Source organism: Parambassis ranga, chromosome 13 (assembly GCF_900634625.1).
Source record: "Parambassis ranga chromosome 13, fParRan2.1, whole genome shotgun sequence".
Classification (NCBI taxonomy): Eukaryota; Metazoa; Chordata; class Actinopteri; family Ambassidae; genus Parambassis; species Parambassis ranga.
This window is the reverse complement of record NC_041033.1, coordinates 13834464-13861531: the sequence shown is the minus strand read 5'-3', so window position 1 is coordinate 13861531 and position 27068 is coordinate 13834464. Positions and strand designations below refer to the sequence as shown.

The window sequence follows — 27068 nt, the reverse complement described above, 5'->3', positions numbered from 1 at the left end:
ATTTGCCTATAATTGTAACTGCATAAAAGACACGCCAAACAACACCCGGTTAGCAGATACGTCACAGTGGGTGTTGACTGAGATAAGTACACACCAGCAGGAGCGGGTGAAGCATAAGTAGCAGAGAGGCGGAAGCGGGTTGTGGGTTGCGCTCGCAGCAGGAGAAAGGACTAATCATAGTAAACAGTAGTTTCTGAGACAACTGCTTGTTCTCTTATTACAGGGGTTTGGAGCTGTCTTCGAACGCACACAATGGCTGAGACGATAGACATGGACGACAGGAAGACATTCAACGGCGAGGCGCACATGGACGAGCCCATGGCAAACGGACTCAATACCCACACGAAGAGCAGCCCCGAGCCGCTGTCCCGGCGAGTGCTGAAAGCAGTGAAGGCCAACTTGCTGGTGATTCTCACCGTGGCCGGGGTCATCGTTGGTGTTTTAATTGGACTTTGTGTGCGCAACGTGGCGCTGACGCAAACCCAGACCATTTACATCGGTTTCCCAGGTGAGCTGCTCATCCGACTCCTGAAAATGATCATCATCCCGCTGGTTGTGTGCAGCCTGGTGTCCGGAGCGGCCAGCATCGACCCCAAAGCCCTTGGCAAACTTGGTGGTTGGGCTATGCTCTTCTTCCTCGTCACGACGTTGATCGCGTCTTCCATTGGGGTTGCGATAACCTTCATCGTATCGCCGGGGTCAGTGGCCGTCAACAAAACCTCAGGCTTTGATGATACGGTTCCAGCTCACAAAGAAGTTGTAGACTCCTTCTTAGACTTGATCAGGTGAGTGTCACCATACTTCTTCCAGACTCATCCTTCAATTGTAACGCGTAATTGTGCACGGCGCCCCTCTTTCGTACGCGCCGGGTACCGGCATTTAGCCCAGTTTTTATATTCCCTAAAGGAAAATAGTCGAGTAGCAACCACAGGACAGCAGCCAAATTAAGCGCGTGTCTTAATTTACTTGTAGCTGTGAGAGGTTGTAGTGCTGTAATGAAAACTTGCAGTTGCATCAGCTCAGCTCGAAGATTTTCCAGCGCGCTGAGACACACGCTGTCCTTCAACAATGCTCTTTACAGATGAAAAGAAGCAAGTGGCAGTTGCTAATTTAACTAATTTAACTTAATTTCAGATTTTGTCTTCCTGACATAAACACGTGGAGGCGTACAACACGTGTGTGAAATGGGGTGAAACTTCATGTTGGGGCTTCCCCGTTTCTGACAAACACAACAGGCTCTGCGTATGTCCCCCATGGGGTGGTTTGCACTCATTCTAGACAGTTTCCGTTTACACGTCAGATTCGAGAAACTGGTGCTATTTTTTGTTTTTATACAGAAGCCGTGCAGGGAAATGTTGAGCAACATAGCACTGATGTAAAAAAATATTTCCATTTGAACTTGCTGACCCTTTTCCTTATTTGCAGTCAGTTTTACTGCCCTTGCTTTTTATCCATTTTTGTCACTAACATGTCATATTTATGGGGAATTCATGTGCCAACCGTGGAGTAAAAAAATGCAGCTGTGCCAGAGACTATTTTAGGTGAATGGAAAAATCTGATGACTAATTCTAGAGACCCATTACACATCCATTTTTGTGTAGTGCACGCCTCTTCCTCTTACATTTTAGTGTTCCCGCCAAAAGGAAGAGCAGGGCTGGACGTGACTCATCTGAGTAAACTTCATTACAAAAAAAAGTTCATTACGTTAGTGTTGAAAAGTGTACACATTGGCTATTGTAGAAGTTGCTGCGCACTAACATGCACTTGCAAAATCTGATAAGGAGGTCTAAGCTGTAGTGTCATTTCCATTTGCCTTAAAAAAAAAAAACTAGACACCACAGTACTGATATTGATGATGCAACATTTAAGTTTGTAAAACACTTGGGACTACTGCATGATCCTGTCTTTGAGTGCTCAGTGCCTCCATGAATTATGGGATTGTACTTTGTAAAAGCCACAATTTTCGACTCCTCCTCCTCCAGCAATGTGAGCCAGTCATGGCTACACCTCAAAACAATCATTGTGTCCAGAAGCAGATTTGACATACAGACGTATCTATATCCACTCACAGTCAAACATTGTTACCCTGGTATTTATCTGATGCCCTTACATAACTGTATCCACAGTTGCAACACAGGTATTTGGTCTGCTGTATAAACCTCAAACTGAGTATTAAGATTCATTATGTCTGGGATCGCCTATTATGGAGTTTTCTCAAAAAGCAGTGTAATTTCAAGAATCCAGGCAGCTGATCTTTAAGAGCAACATCAATACGATCAGTAATGTTTGTCTTGTGTTAGGCACATGCCCACTACTGCACGTGCACACACATTTTCACATTAAGGACATCAGTGTAGCTCGTGCCTCTCATTAAAGCGAGCCCTCTTAGTCTGTCTGTCCTGGTTAGTTTTGACAACAAAGGCAGTGTGGAACTTACTGGAGCTGCTCATCAAAGCATAAAATTGGCCTGGTCATTGTTCGTGGTCACACAGTCTGTTTAATCCCTCATTGTCATTGCACACACGCAGAGTCATATGTAAAAACTAGCCACAAATGTAACTTTGGCTGCTTTGTTTTAATTTGTTTTAGTACCATATGTCTCCATTCACAGGCCTGTCACCTGAGTATACTTACATACCATAAAGAGTATCTGTACTAACCATGAACTACTCAGAGAGCTTTAACTACTGGCTGCATGTGGTTGTCATACGTGATGGTATTATTTTTCATGTGGTTAGCATATAACCACCCAGATAATGTAGATCCTGAGTGCACAAAGTAGAAGGGCCTAATTTCCCCCCCTTTCATTTGGAAAAAAGAGAAAGAAAATATCTAGGCTTTGAGATATCTTTTTTGACTTTCATCTACATGTAAGTAAACATTTACTCTTCCATATAGTGCTCCACCAGGTGTTCACTTCTTGCTGCCAGATCTGGAATATGTAAAGACGCCAGAGTATTTGAACACCAAACAGCAGGCTGCCCGAAGAGAGGCACGCCTGCCTAATGGCATGCAGCAGTTCCGTGTGTCAGCCATTGTCATCCTTCTTTATCGCCATTTGGCCGACCAATAATAATAAAGTCAGGGTTATTCACAGAGCCCGGTTTAAGATGCAGCATTTAGCAGCCTCTTTAAAACTCTGCTAAAGTACAAAAGTAGCACGATTCATCAGAGTGATGTTGTACACGATTTTCATTAAAACTGCACCTGTACCTGTGATAGGAACAGAGCAGGCACAACAAAGAATGAGGAAGTGGAAACTGATCCATTCAGGTTTATAAGGTGGCACTGGGCGACGAGGTAGTAAAGGCATGTTCTCACTGCAGGTGTGGTGCAGTTTTATACACAGAATCAAATAAGCAGGCTCCCTGCTTCCACATAAACACTGGTGCTGTTTTACTAATGCATGCACACAGCAAGGATCAAAGATAAACATGATATTTCCATATCCTAATGGTCACTGCCGTGTCTCTTTAGTTAGTATTTATCCTCTGTTCCAGTTGTATACTGCCCTGTCTCTCAGTCACATGATGTTTAATCCTAATGCTGGGTTCTAATGAAAAGGGAATGAATGAGCAGGAAAAGCCCATTGAAGTTAATGCCTTATTACTCTAAATCTATTACAGACAGCTGATTTTCCTGTGTTCTTGGGAGATTGAAAATGCAGTTGGACCTATGGACTGGTGTTTTGAAATCCAGGCACAGAAGGAGAAAAATGGGGATTAATAGTTAAATTCTCTCAGCTATTTCCGCATGATCAAGCTTGTGATTGTGTCTGTCTATCAGTGACAACCACAGAGCCTAGTAGTATGCCATTCTTAGTGTTGAAAGTCACCTGTATGCTGTACAAATATTGCCTTTAAATTTCCTTCCAGGGATCAATAAAGTCTTATCTTATCCCAAAGGCCTGCTAATGGTTTAACAATGTGTTGGCACTCTGTTCTTTGTTATCTGATAATCATACAGGTTGAAATAATTGTATTTTCTTTTCATGCCCACAGAAACATCTTTCCGTCCAACCTTGTCTCGGCCGCCTTTCAGTCTGTGAGTATTTGATCTTGCTTGTCATAAACTGAAATTCTATAAAACTAATTTGCACACTAAACAAGAAAACTGTTCCCTCTCATCCAGTATGCTACAGCCTACAAGCTGGTTAACAAGAATGGCACGGGTGGCAACATCACAGTGGAGAAGGTGAGCAAACGCCTCCACTTTAACAGACCACATATCTCACTGTACTATGTGACTGGGTTCTGATTTGTGTGTGTGGGTTTTTGTTTTCAGGTGCCTATTGGAACCGACCAGGATGGCATGAATATTCTTGGCCTAGTAGTGTTTGCTATCGTGTTTGGTGTGGCTTTGCGTAAGCTGGGTGAGGAAGGAGAGATCCTCATCAAGTTCTTTAACTCCTTCAATGAGGCCACCATGGTGCTCGTCTCCTGGATCATGTGGTAAGGAAGTCTAAAATGATTCATGTCTGTAATGGGGGTGTAAACTTTGTGTTGATCTCTTCAATACTGGTTAAAGTATATGTGCCCAATGAATAAAAGACCTTTCCTTTGTGTTCTTAAAGCGTCATCTATAGTAATATATGTCCTTTTCCTGCACCTCCTGTCTGTCTGCAGGTATGCTCCTCTCGGTATCATGTTCCTTGTAGCTGGTAAGATCGTAGAGATGGAGGACGTTGGCAAACTGTTTGCCAGTTTGGGAAAATATATAGCCTGCTGCATCGTAGGGCACGCCATCCATGGCCTTCTTGTGCTGCCGGGCATCTACTTTGTCATCACAAGGAAGAACCCTTACACCTTTCTCTGGGGTATACTCACAGCTCTAGCAACCGCATTTGGAACCAGCTCCAGGTATTTCATCTTCTTTTGTTCGACTCTCTCACGCATAAACATATTTACTGCTTTTATATACTCACACTGTTTTATATTTTCTCAGTTCTGCGACTCTGCCGCTCATGATGAAGTGTGTGGAGGAAAATAATGGCATTTCCAAGCACATCAGTCGTTTTATTCTGCCTATTGGAGCAACAGTCAACATGGACGGAGCTGCTCTTTTCCAGTGTGTTGCTGCTGTGTTCATTGCTCAGCTGAACAAGACCTCCCTAAATTTCGTTCAAGTCATCACCATCCTGTAAGTCTGAAAAAAAACATACAGAAATGCACAACGTATTCTACACTTGCCTCATTCATACAATTGAATATTTGTATGTCTCATTGTGATATTCTCATTATTTGTGTTAGTGTGACAGCTACTGCATCCAGTGTTGGAGCAGCAGGTATACCTGCCGGTGGTGTGCTGACTCTGGCCATTATCCTGGAAGCAATAGGACTTCCCACCAGCGACATTTCTCTCATCCTGGCTGTTGACTGGATCGTGTAAGTGTACAACCTTTGTGTTGACACTTATGATAAGTAATATAATCAAAGCTTTTCTGTCTTTGATGGCCTTTCTTTGTGTTAAATATTCAATATTTTATTGTCTTTTAGTGACCGCACCTGCACCGTTCTGAATGTTGAGGGCGACGCTTTCGGAGCTGGGCTCTTGCAGCACTTTGTTGACCGCACGTCCAAACGGGAAGGAGCAGAGCTTAGCGAAGTCGCGTTTGAGGGCGATGTGTCAGCTGCTGCCCCCGAACACTCGCCACTCATTGAAAAACGAGGTGGGAGGGACGATGCAGAAGGGGGCAAAGCAGAGCTTTCCACTAACAAAGAGTCCGTTATGTAATCCATGTGCTGACATTTTCAAGACCTTTGACAATCCTGCAAACTGATACCTGAAGTTAAAGCCCCCTTTCCTGTTTTTTTTTTTTTTTGCCGAGAAGAAATGAGTGCATGGACAGAGGAATGGCATTTACACTACAGTGCAAAGGAAATCTCTCTGACCACAACACTTTTCTCCCAAGAAAATGTCACTGAGAGTGTTCGTATCATGAACATTGACTTCTTCCCCTCATTAATATGGTCAAATGTTGCGTTTGGTTGTTACCATTCAACTTTAAAATTAGAGTTTTGTCATGTTGTGTGTGTGTATATAGGAAGTGTTTAGTCCTCAGTCAGATTGTCATGTGGGCGATGCATGATGATGAATTGGACGTTACGAGCATTTGCGTGACTCAACCTTCTTTTTAAGAACATGAACTTTTCCAGGGAGCTCTGCACCCAGGTTTTTTTTTTTTTTTTTTTTTAAATTTTTTACAATTGGGATCCGTTAACTTTCAGACTGTTTACCTTTCTCCCTTTTGTACTCAGCTTTGACAGTATACAGTAACAGTAATAGTATACAATTCTGGTGCATTGGCCCACAAATGACTGGTGCAAATGTGTTTTGTAAAATGTGTGTTTAATTGATTTGGATACAAATTTGTTTTAGTGCATACTATTAGCCATTTTTATGCAGCTTTTATTCAATGAAGCATTTAAAAAAATGGATATACCCTGCATGGAAATGGCTGGTGATAAGTGCACTAATATTATTAATTGTTTTGTTCTGGGGCTCTTTTTTAATGCGTTTGTAGTTGTTACGTCTCAGTGGTTCTCTTATTGTACAAAGCCTCTCATGATGAGGAAAAACAGAGATGTTCTTAAGATTTTGTTCTTTAATGCACACCAAATGAAACAATATCCTCAATAACATCCCAAAGCTGAATGGAAGAACTTCCTCTCAACAAAGAAAATGTCAACACACACAAACACAGACTTACACAGATCAACTTCTGCCTCTTCAGATGGACATTAGTGCCACTTTGGACAACATAAGCTCAGGTTTAACTTCTGATTTAAAGACTGTTCTTCGACTGCTCCTTAAATACTTTTGAGACCAAAAATCACACACACACACAAACTTAGCAAATATGTTGATGAATAATGTCTTCTGGGATGTGTGCTTTTTTCTGTTACTTCATCTCAGCATCTTTAGTAGGGTACAAATGTGGGTTTTAAAGCACACCGTGTGACAAAGACTTTAATGTTCTAAGAAGTGTTGCAAGACTTTAATTAAAAAAAACAAAAAGCTTTCCATCCACTACATTATCAGAATGACTCTTGAACATACAGAAGTGTCCCAGCTTATAGGTCACATGTGCATTATGTCTCCTTGTGTGTATAGATGAGTAATGTTTTGTAATTGATATTTATTTCTCCAATCAAACTCCAAAGAAATTTGTAGACATTTTGTTGGCATGTTAGTCACTGCAATTTGCCTTTGTTGTCAGCTTCTAGTGTTTATGGTTGCTGGTAAGTTTTTCTTTTTTTTTATAAATGTTATTTTCTTGTTCTTTTTTTCTGGGATTGTGATGGTTCTGTTCGGTTATTTCACACTTCGAGGCTATGGAATGTGTGGTGGTGAGTTGTGTTGTTTGGGTACATGTTAACTCTGTTGCGTCTGAGAATAGACAGTAGAGTTGCACAATTGAATGTTCTTCTCCATCCATATCATCTATAACTGTTAAATATGGGAATGAGTGATTAAAAAATATAAGCAGTTTGACTCATTTTAGCTTTATGTACATTGTACCAGATTTGCAGTGTTTCCTATGAGGGCATTTATGAATTTATTACAGGCCTGAGGTTTCATCATTTCTTACCTGACGTGAACAGGTACAAAATTATTACACAATGCCTCACAACAGCTACTGTACTCAACTTTGTTCCATTTTTTTCAGTACAAGGTTATGTTATACAGATAGAGCTACCATTCCTCTGAGTTACCACCTTGAATGTATTTTCATCAGAAATACTTCAAACAATAAAGGCCTGTTGTTATATTGGATTTTGTCTGCTTGGTTAAACATATCTTGTGCTTGTTGTAAACTTGTGTTAGCAAATCAAAACACCCGTGTAGCTAGGGCAGGGTAGATGTCTTCAAAATGTCTCCAAAAATAACCACACACAGACCTCTGGGAGGTTATAGATGCCTGCTGTTATTACAACACTCCAACACTACTGGCTGTCCACTACAAGATGACCGTAACCACATATAGGACTAAGACAAAATGCTGCATCAATATATGAAAGACAATAATCCCTGCTAGCAGTTTCAAGAAGCACTTGATGAATTGATGGTGACATGGCGATGTTCCTGTTTAGTTACATTCCTCCCCAGCTCATAAAACATTTCCACCCACTGAACTCCACCCATGCCACATGGTGAACCCAACCTCAGAGTGGACCAAGAATAATTAGGTGTGTTGTGCCATCTAGTGTTCAAGATAAGCAGCCACCATAAGTGCTTTTTAAAAAGCAGGTTATAACCACATTCATAATATGAGGAGGCAAGAAGCAGTTTCTTTATTATACCAGTACATTAACGTGAAGTGACGCACGCATGAATAACACTAGAGAAACAAAGTGCTTCTCAAAAAAAAAATGTGTGTTTAATTTTTCTTTGACAAATCTAAAACTGAATCTTATTTCAGTCAATACATGAGTGCCAAAAATTCAGTATCATTTATTGGATGTATAAGTCTGATAGAGCTATGTTTCAGTCCTAACAGGATAAATTCAAACATGCTTCTCATTTTATCAGGTGGACACATACTCTAACAATCATTCATAGTCTGCAAAAGAAGGCAACACAGCTAAGAACACACCTGTTCATGGAGAATTCTATACTTTAAATGTTATTTACGATAATTTACACTGTAGCTTTAAACATAAATACAAAGAGAAATGTATCCAGTGTCTTTGCTGCATTAATATTTACACAGCACAAACATGTATCACACTATGTAGTGAAATCAAGTCTTTTCACTGTTTATAGGTTCGCTGGTGCTTGTGCCCTTTGCAAACAATTTTTCACTCAGATAAATAAAAAAGGCAGTTCAATGTTACATCCAAACACTTCACAACAGAGAGACGATCTGACCTGTAATCAGCAAACGCAACCATTTTGGCACCGTATTGTTTTCTAGGCATTGTCTTTCAAAGATAAAATATAAACAGTACATCAAAAAAGACTTGTATAAGCCTCACTCATAGTTTGCTCCTATCTAGCCTTTTCTTTGCAGGGTTGGGGTACTGGGGGTTCTCAATCACTCCCTCCCCAAACTTGAGCTCCAAGAAGGCTCTGTGGTTGTTGGGGCTGTAAGCAGTGATGCCGGCGAAAGGCATGGGCACAAGTGGCTGCAGGAAGTGTTCTGGGAACTCCACGTCTTGTTTGTGCTCTGTCCACGTGTCTTTGGTCATGACGCCGTTACGCGAGTAGAATGGCCACAGGTCAACATGCAGGTGGTTGGCCTCACTGTACTGGACTCTGTAGAAGTCTCCTTCCACTGCACGCTCCCAGACATAGCCATTAGCATCCACAAGAGAGCCTGAGTCCAGATTCTTTAAGTGATCGCAGTTGGGTACATCTTCAAGGTAGATGCCCAAGTCCACGTCATAATCCCATGGAATGATGTCTTGATGGCGAACAGCACCCAGTAGACTACCTCCCTCAAGCCAGTAGCGCACACCTGAGCTCTCTAAGATATTAATAACATACTTGGTGGTTTCCCTGAGTGCTCGCAGGCAGCAGGGAGGAGTCCAGCGGTCCAGGTAAATATAGTCTGGAGTGTCATCCTGAACAGTCCCAAAGCAGCGAGGCGTCTCTTTACTGCAACCATACCACTGTTCCTTCCCATCAGGCAGCAGAAGGCGCTTCAGGCCAAAGCGTCGCATGAGCTTGCCTGTGGCATCCTTCAGTCGAGTGTCAGCCTTCCACTGGTTGTGTGCAGAGCTGAAGAGGGGACGGTGATTTGCAGAGAAACAGGGGCTTTCCAGCAGTTTGACCTTCCAGCCTCTCAAGGAGGTCTGGACAAAGAGTGAGGAGAGGAGGGGCTGTCCCAGGGGGACAGAGAGGTTAAAAATGTCCTCAGTGCGAATAAGGATAACTGCATCTCCCTGTAAAGCTGTGCAGACGCTCCCACTGCTCCCAGAAGCTGCCGGTGAGTAAGTAGCTGTCCACTCTCTGAGGTTTACCCGCAGGTGGAGACACTGCACAGCAGATCGGGCCAGTACAGGTGCAGCCACCAGCCTCACAGGGCCCCCACCCTCACCTTCCAACTCCCTGATCAGCCTCTCGATAGCCCGTGGCTGCTCCAGCTCCACTCCATCAGGGACTAAAAGCACAAACTCTGTCTGCACATGGAACTCTGGCCTGTGAGATTGAGGTGGCTGGTCTGGACTAGGGGAGAGCACCAGAAGCCGAGCGCCCTCTGGAAGTGCCAAGGGAGGGTATGGAGCTGTGTCAGACACAGCAAGGAACGGAAGCTCCGGTCTCTGGCGCAGGAAGGAATTTGCTACATCCCCAACATAATTCTCAAAATTCTCAAACTCTCGTAGAAGAACAGTCACACGCGGACCTCTGCCGTGTCCCTCTACTCCAACCACTCCAGCCTCACCCCCAGCTCCTACAAGGAGCCCGAGGCCTCCTCCAAGACCTGCAGCGGGCTGGCCGGCCCTTCTTGTGCCCCTGCCAAGTTCTTTCCTCTTCTCCATCATTTGCTGCTGGGCCCGGGACACATAGTAGAGGATGAGGAGGTTAAGGATGATGGCACCAGTTAAAAGGCCCTGGCAAAAAGTGATGCGCATGGTGATATTTATTTTCCAGTTTCTCTCAGGAGAAAACTTTAAGTTTGATTTAAGAAATCCACTGGTGGGTCTTGGGTCCCCATTAGCTTCACAGAAGAGGAATGAGAGTTGAAGACAATCTGTGAAGAGCGTAAAGAGCAATGAAACAGTGACCGTGTTTACCTTTGAGCTGTAACGTATGTTGTAACGTGTGTAAGTATCACTGTATAACACGAGTTTCATGCTGGCACAAAGGGCATTTAAGTAACTTATCACTGAATTATCCAAGCCTTGTATGCATAAAATATGATCAGCTGCATTATCAATCAATACAAAAACAGACTTCATAACTCACTTTCATTTGGATGTTTGTGTTTCCAGGATGTAGGCCATCATATAATGCTGCAGATTAAATGTTAAGCAGGTTTCCCGGTTTATTCGCTACATATGGATTTCATGGTGGTCTATTTCAGTCAGCTGTGATAGCACAGGAGCGAACATGGATCAATCGACACAGCAGCTAACACAGAGATTAACCCGCACTGTCAGCTCACATTTATGCGGCTGTGGTAAAATCACATCTCTGGTAATTTGGGAAGAAACCCACAAATGAGCAAACAACAGAGTACTTCATTTGCATGAAGACTCGCATAAGCAGTGCAGGTATTTTAGCATTGAGCTAACTCGCTTGCGGTCTCTGTTGCCAGCAGCAACAGAAAGACTTCCTGCCCGGGTCTTCAGAATAAAAGCACCAAGGGATCTTTCCCGACCTCGTCTTGCAATAACGTGGACTAGAAGAATGCCTTCTAGAGAAGAATGCCGTATACATTTGTTAACTGGTTATAATAAAAATACCTTAAATACAAATGTCTGCATGTCTGTGTCATGTCTGCATATGTGGCCGAGTCAAGCTTGTAAACATATTACCCATCAAGGAAACACTGCAGCAGTCTAGAACTTAAAAATCATCAATAAATAAATCAATAAAAACATTTTAAAGGGCCATAATAGCAGGATATATAACAGGATTAGATTTTTTAGAGTACATCCAAAAACGGAAGCAACGGTGTGGTTAGTTTTTGACTAGCTTTACCTTCCTCGAATAGCTCCGCTCACAAAATGGCAGGAAATTAACTCCCCTAGCGGCACGTACATTGTGTATTACAGAAAACATGGCCCTTTATTTGTCACCGACACTGGGCACTTCTAACAGCAAACAGCAGAAGGAGGAAACAGATATGGGATATTCAAAATAAAAGACGCAATTATAATAGAAATATCTATTTTGAATGAGTGGCACTTTACAGCTACATTTCTGTGGTCTTTATTTTCGACGTTCTACCCAAGTGCGCTTAGGGGAATTTATGTCCAATATGGCGTTTTTGTTATTTACAATGCCACGATATAAAAAATGTGAGCTCGGATGATGTTTTACACTGAAAGGGTACCAGCGGAAGTGTAGTATTTTACCAACTGAATAGTAATTTTGCTCTGTGCGTGTGAGAAAAGGAAGAAAGGAGGGTAGCTTATAGTGAAGTGCTGCTGGGTTGGAAAAGGGTACGGGGTACTTTTTTATTATTTTCTTCGTACATTCTGCCCGTTTCCAGCTTCTTATCCTGGCGAGAGGTTGAACGGTTAAAATGGAGGCGGACAGATCCGGCGGAGGACCAAACCCGAACTCCGGAGGCGGCAGCAGCGGTGGAGCGGGGCGCAACCCAAACGGGCCCAAAGCAGCACCGAGCCAGGCGACATCAGCCGCGGCGACCGGGGCGATGGCAGCGGCGGCGGCGGCGGCGGCAGCTGCGGCAGCCGGGGCCGTCCCCGGGTCGCTGCAGTCTCGAGAGCTACAGGACGGGGACTCGGGTATGACGCTTCCTGGGATCCTGCACTTCATCCAGTACGAGTGGGGACGCTTCCAGGCCGAGAAATACCGCTGGGAGGCTGAGAGAGACGAACTCAGGGTAAATTTGTTTTATCATTAAGCCTACGTTTGCAGCGGTAACGACGAATAACTGGCCAGATCGGACGATAACAGGAGCTCCTGTTAGTGCTGTCCTGTGGATGTACACATTTCCATTCACTTCCAGGATGGCAAAATGCTAATAGGCTAACACTACATCCTATCACAGGATGTATTATTACTAGACAGTAAATGGAAATACTGTGGTTATATGATAATGGCTGCTATTTTCATCTTATTTGCCTCTAATCTTATTTGCCTATAATCACATACATTTGATAATAAAGACTAATAGCCTACAAAAGTAAGCAGGTTATCCTGTGAATAAAAGAAAGATAGGAAAGATAGGTAAACAGTTTAGGTGTGGCTACCTTGTCTGTTATTGATATTCATGCAGGTACACATCAAAGACTTGCACGAACCACACTCTATTTAAGATATCTTATGTGCAAACACAGTTGATAAACAGACAATTGTCTGGTTTCCATACCGCACAGGAACACATCAAGTGATCTGTGGTTGTGGTTACAAAAATGACAGTGTCACACAGCTGTGAGTTCCCTTTGGAACCACTCTGAGAGTAATTGTCATTTCATAATCTACACACTGCTGTGTCCTTGATGGAGTTAAAGATGCAGTAAGGTCAGGAGTAGTTTGAAGGATTCATAAAAAAATTGGCACAGTGGCATTAAAAGGGACCAGGGTGACCCTTGAACAGAGACCTCCGCTATCTGCAGGCACACACACAGATGGCACTTTCTGCACAAAATCACATTCAGTTAAAGTTTACATCTCTGTAACCGGAGGTGCTGAAAAGCACAATCATCGTTCAGACCTGTGGGCTGCCACAGAGATGTATGACACGTCGGTATGTAATGTAGTAGTATGTTTGAGACAAGTTTAATCCAATCCACATCCACACCAATGTGTTTGACTTGTAAATATTTTTAAATTAATAAGTCAGTATACATATCCTGCGACTCACAGTTGCCATGCATCTGACTCTCACATAGAATGCCATGATGGTCCCAGTTATTCCAAAACCATTAGCACAAGACAGAGGTTGTACTGTGCAGCTCCCCTCCATGCATGAGGCAGAGCATTGCTGAGCAAGGTAGTGCTTACTCATCAAATTGTTCTAGGATTAGGAAAGGTTAGGAAAATATACACACATACAAATACGGTTTTGCTCTGCATTTGGAATGAGTTCATCTTTTCATTCCTTAACACATATGTGGTCTTCTTTCTATAACCACAGTTTGTAATTAGGATCCTTTGGAAGTCATGAGCCACAAGAAAAAAACACACATCATCTCCTCTCTGTTGTCACTCAGCTTTTCTTTTTGCCCCGAACTCCAACCTACAATATGTAGTTATAAATAGGCACTTGATAAAAAATGGATGAACAATAACAAATGGGCTGCGCTTTCTGCCTTTATAGGCATGGGGGGGAAGAGGAGTGGGAATGGAAGTTAGAAGCAGCCGCATCCAGTATGCCATTAGTGCTTGTTATGGAACTTTGTTTGCATGTGTGTATCTGCTGCACTTGGTCTGGTTTCACGGGTACAATTAGCACCATGTACTGTGTCGAGAGAGTGAAAGGATCACTGGAGTGCCAGGCTGAAAAATTGACCTAGCTTACATTTTAACACCCACAGGGCATAGGCCTCTGGCTTTTGTTGCCAACATGCTCTCGAAGCTCTCAGCATGCCAGTTAACGTGCCCCCTGGCCATATCCTGCTCACTTAACAACATGCTGCACATGCATGCCTACACATGGCATTTTCTTTGCCTTATTTGAAAAGCTATAACATGAAAGCACTCACTAATATTTCACAGGAAGTTAACACTATCATCTGACTGTAATGCTTTTTGTGGGACGGTGTGGATGTCTTTGTCTGTAGCATGTGTCTGTAAGACTGGAACACATGTGCTGTCTCTGTTGTGAGTGTGTTGTTGGTGTGAAAGGCCACCTGTGGTGCCGTGTCTCTGCTGACAGGCCTGGAATGAGGCCCCTCCACACTTTAGGCCAGGTGGGACGTCCTAGCTCAAACATGGAGACAGGTGGTGGTGGCCTTGTCTCTCTGTTGTCCTTCAGACACGCAGAAGGCTTTTCTCTCTCAGTGTGTCTGATGCAGCCTGTTGGAATGAGCTTGTTCTTACCTGGTGCTGTTTATAATTTCAGTTAGCACACTGGTCCATAGGGAGACTGGCTGACCTTTACCTGTCCCTCTTAGCACTGCTCTCATTTTCAGTTATTTAATTTTATTAACCAGTTCACTAGTTTTGTAGATTACCGCTGACTCAGGTGACATCAGTTCCTGCAAAGTGTGGACCTTGGCTACACATCTCTAATTAATAGCTGTGTGCTCTCAGCCATGACATACATATCACATCTATATGTACTGAATTATTAGAGCTTCTGCCCACACAGACTTGCTGCATGCTTTGGAGTGAGCAATTTTTATTATTCATTTTATTTCCTTTTCTTATATTTATATTTATATTATATTATATTTCCAGCTCTTCACATGAACCAATCTGCGTGATTGTAGTGTATTTTTTTGGCATTTCAATCAGCCATCTTCTAGGCAGGAAGCCCTACTTTTTAGGATGTCATTCTTTAGCTACTGCTCTAGCACTACACACACACTCGAACACTCCATAAAGCACCCTGTCCCAGAAAAGTTCACTGCTCTACTTGTTTGCTCATGGATTCTCTCATGGGGGATGATGAGATGAAAAGATGGAGGGTGGCCAGCAGAGAAGGAAAGCCGCCCTTGACCTTGTTATGTTCTGCTGCTTGTAGAGAGAGGGACTGACAGAATGGGCCAAATGTGTCGGCTCTCTATGTGACTACAGCAAACTCTGTAAAGGTCAGCGTCAGTAGGACACACGGAGGAAACCCACCCACAGGAAAGAGAGATCAGATGGCACAGCAGGTTTGGTCACAACAAGGTTCCTTTATACTTTAAGCTTTGTTAGTATACAGACAGAATATAAAGGAGATAGCCACTGTCTCATTGTTAGCAAAGCTCTATCAGATGACAGCCAACAGAATGATTGATGGTTTTGTAACTCATTGACATAGGTTAGGTTTTTATAGATTGAGTCATATTTTTTATGGATCTTACTTTAAGCATCAGTCTATCGATAGGAAGACTTTTGGTAGCTGGTGAATAGACTGCCTTATCTGGTGTGTGTTGGTTAGGAGTAAAAACAACCATGTCCTGATCTGAAGCAGGCAAAGAGCAGGAAAACAGACTAATGAAAGCTTAAACCTGCACAAATCTCCTCAATTAATCGCCTTAGTCTCCTGCAAAACTTGTTTATAAAATGGTTGATCTTTACGCTTTTAGCTTTACTTTATGTTTAAAACAGCCAGTGTGTGTTAAAGGTGTACTATAATGCTGATCGCTATTACCCCTTTGCATTCACAGAGAAATACAGGAACAAAACAAAATGACATGTAGCAATTAAACCTTTGACACACTAATCTCTCTGTTTTGGCTTTGTATATGTATTGGACTGTTCTTACAGTGTGTGTTCATTCTCATGTGAATACAGTGTATAGGTGTGTGTGTACACGTGTCGTCTTGTCTCTCATTTGGCCAGCATGGCAGTATAAGGGATTTGGCACTAGCAGGAACCTGTCCTTCTAAGAGCACAGACTGGTACAAAGAGGTGGTTGGTTATCTGTGTGTGTGTGTGTGTGTGAAGGCAGGTTGTAGCTCGTCATTGTAAGTGTGAGTAGTAGTAGAAACGTGTGTCCTGCCCCCTTAAAGGGTGAAGTAGACGCATTGTATGTAGAGGTTAGATTTATCATCTGGTTTACTGTGAAGGGCATAGCAATAATTATCTGTGTAGCTTGCTGTTAAAACATAGTTTTGTGTATTAAGACTGAGCTGACAAGTGTTTTCGCTGACAAAAAAGCCACTGATTCAGCTGAATCACTTCACTGCGGGTTCTGTGTAAATGATTTGTTTGCGTACAGAAGATCATGAAATACACTCACAGGTTGTAAGCACATTGACCTCTGTTTGAACCATAGCAAGCCCCAGCAACAATACAGTTTATTATCTTCATTGTGGATGTAATAGAAGGAAACATTTCAGCATTCATTTAAGCTCAAAGATTTAATTCCAATTTAGGCTTCAACAGCGTTCCATCTGTTTTCAAACATTTTTAGTATATAATATGAGCCTCCCAGGCCATGACACTGACCAGTTATCACAACAGCCGACCTCTGCCTGGCTTGTGTTTTATTTTGTCACAATGGAACTGAATGAACGGTGCAAATACAGTATTGCATTTTCCATTACAAAACACAACTACACAACTACTGTTTGTATGCAATCAAAATGCTAAGACGATGATCTGTGGTTGCAGCTGAGCCTGTTTTAGGTGCTTTTATCAACTACATTATCACTGCTAATAATCTAGTGTTACATACATGACCTCTCATATTACTTCACAGCCTTTCTAAATGAACAGTTGATTCATTGGTTATTTAAAGACCTCAGATAATTTGCATGAACTGACCTGCTCCTCCTTGATGAGTCTCTGTATAAACCACAGAAATATATCTGTATTTCAGAACCTCTTGGATCATGTCTGCAATGTTGACGTGCTAGCTTTGACAGTTATCTCCAAAACTCTCAGATAAGCATATAAAATCACATTGCATTAATCAGGATTACTCAGCAGCAGCAAGGTTTGCTTGGCAGATTATCCTGTGTTCCACTTGCCCTCCTAGCTGGTTACATGACTGTCTGTCTGTGTGTGTGTGTATTCGCTTTTCCTCTGAGATTGACTCAGGCAGACCAAGTGTATGCCCCGTGAGATGGCGTTTTTAGACTGTTCTAGTTTTACAGAACTGTGTGTGGGCGCAGACTCGTGGACACAGACAGGGGCATGCAGAGGAGAAATGGGCTGTAAAACAAGCTGTATTAATGCTCCAGCACCACTTGGCACCCAGTGAGAGAGAAAGGGAAAGGAGAGGGAGTGTGAAAATGTACAATGTGAGCAATCACCTGCATGCAAATCCTGAGAGGAGAGGATTAGGCTTTTACTTTGGAATTTTCTCCTCCATCCAGCAGAATGCAGGAAGAGGTTTACTGCCTGGTGTGAGTTTACTAAAAAACTGCCTGCTGTGAACTACCACCTGGTTGGTGTCGTAAATCCTTCTCGTCTTGTCTGGCAGCTGTCTCACATTTTTCTCAAGTCTTGCGTTATAATGGCATCCTCAAGGGGAGACTCTGTCTTAAGATATTTCTTGTTAAACCCTGACAGTACTCTGTACTTTATCATTATCACATTCTCTTTGCTCTGACAAAAACTGTTGTGTATGACAAATGATGACAACAGCAAGCTTTTTCCTAAAGGTAAGAATTTTGAGTAGCGAGGAAGGAAATGAACAGGAAAGGAGCTGGGAAGCACATAAAGGAAGGATGTGTTTGAATTTGGCTGCTGCGTGTCTTGTTTTTCCCTCTTCTGCAGCTGCGCACTGAGGCCTCAATGAAGAAAAGTTTAAAAATAAGAGCGCTGTTCCACAACCCTCTACTTATTCCTCTGGGTTTTTTAGAAGCCATGTCATTGCTATGCTTGTCACATCAAACTTTTTTTCCCTTCACGTTCACAGTCTCTCCTTGAGATCCCTGTTAATATATAATGTTTCCCTCTTGCTTTAATTTAGCTGTGAGGTTTATTTATTGGTGTAATGGCATGGCCCTGTATTTATTTGTAGTTGTGGCATGTGTGCCATTTTTTGTGTTTCTTAACATTCTTTGAATGTGTGCATTTCAGGCTCAGGTGGCGTTCCTACAGGGTGAGAGGAAAGGGCAGGAGAATATGAAACAGGACCTGGTGAGGCGGATCAAAATGCTGGAATACGCCCTCAAACAAGAGAGGTAAGACAAATGGCTGGAAAGCCCCTCCTTCTGTCCCTGTTATTCACCCAGTCTGTCCTGGTGGTTTGTGGGGCATGCTTCTGGCATAGTGATTTGGTAGTCAAAGATTTGCTTTGTTTGTAATGTTGCCCTCGTGTGGTGTTTTGTGGGGGTTGCAGGGCTAAGCACCAGAAGCTGAAGACAGGAAATGACCAAAGTCCTGGAGACAAGAAACCAGAGGCTGAAGCTGATCAACGTGCGTTTAACCAAACACTCTCACATTACATTTGCTGCTGCTGTAACTCAAGAGTTTCTGCTTTTCTCTGCTCCTGACCTGCTGTTGCATCACTATTGACCAATCTATTTTCTCTAGTTCCCAATGGGCCGGCTGAGTCAGACTCTGAACCGGCCAATCAGATGTCCTGGAAAGAGGGACGTCAGCTACTACGCAAGTAAGACATCTGTGTCCTCTGATCATTGTATCAAATTTGTGATCAATTTATATGTCTGTGTGTATTTTTATCTTCTTTTTCCTGTGAATGTAGATATCTAGAGGAAGTGGGTTATTCAGACACCATCCTGGACATGCGGTCTAAGCGCGTGCGCTCCCTGCTTGGGCGCAGCAGTCCCGAAGCTAATGGGCCTCCACCCAGTGAAAGCTGTCCTGAACCAGAACCGCGGGCAGGCGGAGAGTCCTTGTTAGTCAGACAAATAGAGGAACAAATTAAAAGGTGAGGCTGGTGCATGCAGACTGTGTCTCTCTGCTGTTACACCACAGCAATAATGATGAGTAATGTCCAGAATCAGAACATAGAGCACTGACATTTCCTCTCTTTTTCTTCTTCTTGTGAACATTTTACCTCTTGCTAATGCTGTATATAACTGTATATTTTTCACTTACAATGGTTCTGATGGCGAGTCTCAGCCTTGTACCACCCTTTCCAGACATGACTTGATTTACTTATCATACCATATATATCACAGACATGAAATGACATAAAATAAGATGGTACACAAATTCATAAACCCTTTGACAAAGACTTCTTAGTGGGACTGTACCCAGGCTTTAACTTTTAAAAATGGAGTGATGACTTATGCTAGTATGAAATGTATTTAAGCAATTTCCCCCTTAGAATCCCCCTTAGAAAGTGCTCGCTTTGACACACAGTACTTCTAAATTGCTTGAAAAATGTATTGTTGTATCATAAGACTACTTTACACATACAGTACTTTGCCACTTAAACATTTAATTTGTGAGTTGACTGGAGATACAATAAATGATCTGTCTGTTTGTAGGAACGCGGGCAAAGAAAGCTGTAAGGAACGTGTGGGCGGCTCAGTGCTGGACAAGATCCCCTTTCTGCACGGCTGCGAAGATGATGATGAAGATGATAGTGACGAGGAAGATGACTTCCAAGGCATGGCCACCGACTGCATTGATGGTCCACGCAAGAACAAAAAGTCTCGTGTAAAGGTGTGTGTGACAGATGATGAGAAACTAAACTATACAAAGTATTTGTATCATGTACTTGACTTAGTTCTGTGCTCTGTTTTTATGTCCAGATGGGTTCAGAGCCTATGACCACAGATCTGGACCCTGAGGACGAGGAGGACGAAGACGACTCAGAAGACGCCCTCAGTGAATTTGACTTCCTGGGCTCAGGGGAGGATGGGGAGGGGGCGGGAGAGGCCCGGATTTCGGGGGACGGACGGGAGTTAGGTATGCTGTTGCCATAGCAACGTCATCAGCACTAGCACTGCCAGAATCACTGCCACTACCAGTGTATCTTGTCTTTTTTGCCTTCCTCCCTTCCCCACTCCCACCCCCTTGCTCACCTTTTCTCATTGTGTCTTGGCATCTCTTCTTGTCAATAAAAACAACCTCTTTTCCCAACCACCTGTCTCTCTGTCCTGTTTCACGAGCTGTCAGTCTGTGACTTTTTAGAGCCGTTGTCATCTTTTGTCTGTAGATGTACTTTCTGTCAGGCAGGGTCATTTCAGAGGTTACCATGCATGCTGCCCTCTCTTTTATGTGTTCGCATTTCATTCCTTCAATCATATTTATACTGTAGCTTGTGCTTTTTTAGATATATCCTAAAAAGACTCCAAGAAATGTTACCATATTTAAAATGAAGTCTGTATTTTTGCCTCTCTCTGCCTTTGTTTGTCTTGTATCTGTCCGTCTGCTGGTCTCTCCATTTGCCCACCGCCTCTCTGCATGACTGGATGTTTTGTGTCTCTCTCCTCTTGCCGGGTTCAGAGAACCGCAGGAACAAGTTACAAGGCATGATGTCGGACTTCCCCCCTAAACCTACCCCGCCCCCCTCTGTATCAGGACAGGCTCGCCCCGGGGAAGGTAAGACTTCCCCACTGAAATCTGACACACAGAAAACTATAGACTGTCCTATCCAAATTCTTCCTCCTCAGTGTATCCTATATCCCACATGCATGAGACTGCCATAAATCTTAAATTTAGATTCTTATGTCTCAGTTTTGTTCTCTTTTACAGCCTGCGTAGGGGTAAACTTGCAAGGTTGTTCCCACATCTATAAATGTTTCCTCCGGTGCACAGAGTGGGAGGCAGGAAATGGGATGAATGGACTCTTTCCAGAGCTATCTAGGATTTATTGCTATATTTAAAAGTTATCTCGACATGTATTTATGGGGCAATGACACTTGTCAGGATGCAGTGATAACTTTTGCACATTTCCTCCTCTAACCTGCAGGTGGAGCCCTTGGCTTCTCCTCTGATGTCTTCATTATGGATGCTGTTGGAGGAGGGGACATGAACCTGGGTGAACTGGCTGATCTCACTGTCGCCAATGACAACGACCTCTCTATGGATGTAATTATACATTTGATTCAGTCACACAGTTTGAAACCCAGCCTATTTAGGTTATGTGAATGTTGCCTTTGTTTTTTTAATGTTTGTTGTGACCCATCAGATGCAGGATAACAGAGAGGAGTTTAAAAAGACATGGAACCCTCGTTTCACACTACGCAGCCACTTTGACGCCATCCGCGCTTTGACCTTTCACCCGAACCAGGCAGTGCTACTCACAGCTTCTGAGGATGGTACACTAAAGCTGTGGAACCTCAACAAAGCCATGCATTCGAAAAAGTAAGAGTCAATAATTCACAAACACGCACAGCAGTGAAATAAATCTAAGAAGCATATTTCAATAATGGTGTCTCTTTGTAGGAATGCAGCCATGGATGTTGAGCCCATCTACACATTTAGAGCACACAGGTGAGTTTAACCTGAGACAGAGAATTTTTCACATCTGATGCACAACCCTTTTTGTGGCATCCAACACACCTGATGCCTCTCTGTTCTGCTCCAGTGGAGCAGTTCTGTCACTGACAATGGGCGAGGATGGAGAGTCATGCTACAGTGGAGGTCTGGATGGAACTGTCAGATGTTGGAAGATGCCTGACCTCAATGTGGATCCCTATGATAACTATGGTGAGCCAGCTGCTGATTTTTTGGCCACTTTCAGTGTCTGGTTTGATTTATTTATTTTATTAATATCTTTACTATATTTTTCTCTATCCAGACCCTGGCATTGAGAGCAGTGTGCTAGCAGGCCATGAGGACAGCGTGTGGGGTCTGACTTACTCCGCCGTTCACCATCGCCTTGCTTCATGCTCAGCAGATGGCACTATTCGTATCTGGGACCCTCAGAACTCGTCCCCCTGCATGTCTGTTTTCAATAAAGAAAGAGGTAGACATTTCTCTTGAGTTTGTAAATTATCTTTTAAGCTTGTTGTGTTGAGTTGTCACTCTCAAACTTTATCCTCTTTTTTTTTCCCAGAACATGGAACGCCCACCTCAGTGGCTTTTGTGGCCACAGACCCCAACCAGGTGGTGGTGTCATTTGACGGAGGTGAGACGCTGCTGTATGACCTCAACACAGAGCAGAGTGTCACTGCACTAGAGACACAGACCAAAGATGGTAGGTGCAGAAAAACCTGTTTTTTTATTTACATTATGAAGTATGTAAAAATATTAGACGATTAAATAACACAGAATGGATTTGTTTTTATTTACAGGCAGTGAACTGATCAACCGTGTTGTCAGTCACCCATCTGAGCCCGTCTCCATCACTGCACATGAGAACCGCACCATCCGCTTCCTTGACAACAAGACAGGTATCTACAGAAAGTGTTGTATTGTATATACATACTTGTTGCGTTTTCTCTTCTCTGATGTGATCGTAGCTAATGAACCTTGCTTTGTGTGTTTGTACAGGGAAGGTTGTCCATTCAATGGTGGCTCACTTAGATGCAGTCACCTGTCTCACTACAGACCCTAAAGGCACTTACCTCATCTCTGGCAGTGAGTAGTACAAGCTTTATTTGTCTTTATTTAGTTGAATTGAATCTCCTCCAGGATAAACAGGACAAGTTGTTCCGAGTGAAGCAATCAGCCAGAGTATGAGAAGGAGAAGCTTGTAAAATATTTCTTGGAATTCATTTTCATAACACTTGGATGATCTTTGCTCTTATTAACACTGTTGTCTTTCTTTCCACCCACTCCTTGCACTTCCTGCAGGCCACGACTGCTCAGTGCGCCTGTGGATGCTGGACAACAGGACATGTGTGCAGGAGATCACTGCCCACAGGAAGAAACATGATGAGGCCATTCACGACGTGGCCTTCCACTCTTCCCAGCCCTTCATTGCCAGCGCCGGCGCAGATGCACTTGCCAAGATCTTTGTCTGACAGCACTGTCGTCATTCTGGTGAGCTTGGAAGGTGCCAAGAAAAAGAATGGGTGGTGTGAGGACGCTGCAAGATTTTTTTTACAGTCTACATAGAGGAGTGTGAGCTTTCATGTCTGTCAAGATGTTGCAAATATCTTCACACCTTTGCGTACTCACACATGACTGATGAACCCGATTCTATGAAAATGCATTCTGCCTGTGTATAAAAAGGTAACCCTTAACACAGCTGGGAGAGATTAGAAAATAACAGATTTTCAAGAAAAATAATAAAATTGTTATGGAAACACATCTCATCACTTTTCATGGAAGATCAACCTCATTGATCAATCTCATTGTCAGACCTGCATAATGATATTTGTGCCAGATCGATATGCTTTTTACCTGTGTTTAGGCCGAATCAAAGTGCAGTGAGTTCTGCCTTAATGTGTATGTCCTTGTTGTTAAATCCATCTGCACAGTGTAATATACAGTATGTCAGTCTGCAGCATCTGTGGTGTAATGAGGCTGAAAAAAACACCAGATGGGGGTATTGGACTTTAATCACAAAAGTGTCTGAATACTGCTTTGACACTATAAAAAATCAAATAGCTTTAATAGCATACCATTGAGTATAATATGTAAAATAATAATAATGCATATTATGTGTAAAATGGCTTTTGTCCTTTATACTGGTGATTGGAGCAGTTCTAACACTGTTTTCTACCTTGTTTCCTTTTTAGAGTCCTACAAACACAACTGGGCCAAAAGACACTGGCAGTGGACAGATTTTACCCCTCACACATACTCACACTATACTCACTCACGCACACACTCGTCCTGCACCCCACTGGCTGGGTCATCGCCACAGGACGTCACCACCATCACTACCACCGCTCCTGAATTCCTCACTGTTCTCCGATGCCTCAGTGACTTCTTGTAATACTAATCACATCTTGTAATGCTTTTTTATAACTTTAAAACCGTGGCTGCTCTGTTTTCAACTTATCATGTTTGGAGTAACTCTTTTTCTACACTACAATCTTCTATTCTGCTTTATTTCAGTCTGCCAACGGTTATTACAGAGTTTGTGTGTGTTTGTGCTCTTTAACTAACAAGTAAACTGTCACACTGCACATGATGCACAAATGTACCGCCACGTTTTTTTATTTTATTTTATTTTTTTAATTAAACTGCTTGTGGCTTAACATGACGTAGGCAAGACGACAGACACATAACACCTGATCCACCCTCTGCATTGGGGATTAATGTATTACATTCCAAAGACTCCAGGTAGAGTGCGAGTGTGTGTGTGTGTTGTGTGTGATGTGAGGAGGCCGTGGCTAACCAGTGTTGAACAAATAGCTTTAATTTCAGCTTTGTCACAAGATACTTAGTCTCATTGTATGTCTGAGTATTGTAGCGTCCCCATGATTCTGCCTCTACTTGTGTGTGTGTTTGTGTGTGTGTGAGTGAGAGAGATTAAATGTCACTTTGCTGTACAAGATTAATTTCCACAATGATGACACATTTCTACAGATGTACAATTTGAACTGCAGACTGAAGACAGACATTATGACAGCACGGTGAAAGTGCATGGACTACAGGTGTATGATGCTGGTCTGTGTGCTCACAGATTTGGTGCTTTTTACTGTACAGAAGTGTGTGTGTGTGTTTTTGTGTGTATGCGAATGCACTTGTTAAATCACGGTGCTATGAGAGACCTTGTCTTGAGTCAGAATCAGGGACCTGTTTTGTGTGAGTAAGTGAGAGACCGTGTTTCTCACTCATTGGGCTATAGATGTACATGGAGTTGAGTCACCTTTTTAAAATGACATGTAATTGTTGAATCATTTCATTAACTGAATTCACTGCTGATGCTTCTCATTTTTTAGAGGGATGTGAATTATGTCAGCCTTGATTGTTTCAGGCTCGATGGGGTGTACAGAGCTGATATTTGTGTTGCAGCGAGGAGGAAAGGACCACCTTTGTGGTGCCAGTTTGTGGGTGGTGCTTGTTGTTATTTATTCACACTTTAAGAAAAGCTGGACATCACCTTAATCACTTGTTGTGTTGAGGTGAAATTCCTTCTTGTTGCAGTGAGTTAGCCGCAGAGAACGTGGTGTGACTCTGGTCATTCACATTTCTAAATTCTACCACTTTTTGTTAGTTTACAAAGAGGAAAAAAAGAAAAGAAAGTGTTGATTTAAGATGTGTGGGTGCTAAGATCTTAACCCAGAGAACATTTGGCTCAGTGGGGGGAGGATTGTTCCTTTGAGACGCCCCACATCTATCTCTGTTTCTACAGCATGCATGTTTGCTTTAGGTAAAAGTAGCCCTTAACTTCTGACCTGTGGAGAAGAGAATTAGGGCCATTTTTGTAGTCTTTCTTCAGAGAGGAAAAAATGGAGGTCTGAGGGGAAAAATCAGAAAGGACCTAGTTGCCCTAATCCTCTTCTGTACACTTCCTCCTCTATGATTGACATTTTTTTTCTTATCTTGAGAAAATGGCAAAAAAAAAAGTTTCAAGATTACAGGGTCACACAGATTACACAGGTCAGATTAAAAGTAGTCTAGGAGTAAATACTCACTGGAGACACTAGCATTTAGAATTCATCTGTGCATTTTTTTCCAAACAGGGTGGTGAAGTTGGAGTAAAATAAGGTGTCACTCACACTGCTGTTGCTTTGACTTGAATCGGTCAAAGAAAACAAACAGGTGCAACTACATTACAGTACTGCTGCTGCATGGGCATAACGTCCTGTTATCATAGTAAACTACTTTTGTTTGGCTCCATGTTGCACTACATCTGAAAGTGGATGCTTTAGGTTAGGAGTGGACAGACAGGGTGCAGGAATAATGTTTTGCAGGTATTTCTTACACAATCTGAAATGAATACTACCAAGAAAAGGAGTTACTGATGTCCAGCTGATGCTTTCTAAGTCCCCTCTCTGAGAACAAAGACAAATCAGTATGACACATCAACAAAAAAAAGACATTCAAACAGAGTTTGTAAATGATGACTAGAGTTGCCATTATGTGCTGTAAATGTCCATCATTTCCCTTGTTTTCTTTCTTGCATTCTTTTCTTTTGATTATGAATACGATTATTAAGATGTAAGAATACTGTAGTATCATAAGTGAATCATTCTTCCTTGCTAGGCATAGAACTTGCTTGTGATTGATAATGGCAATGTAAAACCTGTAAAAAAAAATTAAAAAACATGAAAAATTAAGAAAAATAAGTACAAAAAAAAAAAACAATCTGTTACCAGTCAGAGGCCAAGGTAAAGGACTCTCATTTCTTTGTTTTTATTTTTTTATTAGCAATTTATCACTGTGTGATATTTTGTACATCATATTAAGCTGTATTCAAACATTTTCCTCTAACTACAAGGGATAAGAGACCTGCTTTTTATTAATTTTGTTTTATTATATATTTTTGAACTGCATTCTAGCTTGTATCAAATGATTGTTTTCTTTTTGTTTACGGGTCCCCTGTTGTATGTCATTAAGGAAGAAAATACAAAAAATGAAAATTTTGTACAGTGAATTGAGAATCGTGTCATCTTTCTTGCTTTCTAATAAAGGATATGACACTCACATATCCATAAACGACAGACACACACAAGGGGAAGGGGGGGGGGCAGAATTTTTTAAGCGAGTCAGAATTGATGCATTACAAAAGGAGGATTCTCTGGCTACAATTTGAGTCAGATTACCCATGATGCAGCTTGATTAAGTATCTTGTTACACCCTCTATGCCGTTGTTTACTTTTTATCATCTCAGTGCATCACATTTTCATTTTATCATGTGCAATCTGAGACAACACAACAGCCTCATGGCCACTTTTTAAAGGAATATCATCTATACTAATTATTGCCCTCTTGTGGTGAAAATTGAAAATTGATTTTTTTTTAATACAATATTTTCAGCAGCTGAGTTTTTGTTTGTCCTATTA

The 27068-nt window shown here is 42.3% G+C and overlaps 3 protein-coding genes across 3 annotated transcripts; 2 read left to right on the top strand and 1 right to left on the bottom strand.

Moving 5' to 3' along the window:
- The first annotated feature begins 92 nt into the window (after positions 1-92).
- Positions 93-7776, top strand: slc1a5 (solute carrier family 1 member 5). Its single transcript, XM_028419243.1, has 8 exons — positions 93-785; positions 4002-4044; positions 4132-4194; positions 4285-4451; positions 4626-4859; positions 4945-5139; positions 5250-5384; positions 5496-7776. Exons 1-8 carry the CDS (start codon positions 253-255, stop codon positions 5731-5733), a joined length of 1608 nt encoding a protein of 535 aa, XP_028275044.1. The 5' UTR covers positions 93-252; the 3' UTR covers positions 5734-7776.
- An 825-nt stretch (positions 7777-8601) lies between these two features.
- fkrp (fukutin related protein) lies at positions 8602-11252 on the bottom strand. The gene is made up of 2 exons (XM_028419920.1): positions 10912-11252; positions 8602-10696 (listed from the first exon to the last, which is right to left on the bottom strand). Exon 2 carries the CDS (start codon positions 10575-10577, stop codon positions 8979-8981), a length of 1599 nt encoding a protein of 532 aa, XP_028275721.1. The 5' UTR covers positions 10578-10696; positions 10912-11252; the 3' UTR covers positions 8602-8978.
- A 768-nt stretch (positions 11253-12020) lies between these two features.
- Positions 12021-26393, top strand: strn4 (striatin, calmodulin binding protein 4). Its single transcript, XM_028419375.1, has 18 exons — positions 12021-12517; positions 18322-18425; positions 18584-18660; positions 18778-18856; positions 18950-19135; positions 19701-19878; positions 19968-20124; positions 20665-20760; positions 21131-21249; positions 21350-21525; positions 21607-21654; positions 21749-21870; positions 21962-22129; positions 22220-22360; positions 22458-22556; positions 22657-22743; positions 22960-23148; positions 23850-26393. The coding sequence occupies exons 1-17, from the start codon at positions 12197-12199 to the stop codon at positions 23127-23129; spliced, it is 2328 nt and encodes a 775-aa protein (XP_028275176.1). The 5' UTR covers positions 12021-12196; the 3' UTR covers positions 23130-23148; positions 23850-26393.
- The last annotated feature ends 675 nt before the right edge of the window (positions 26394-27068 follow it).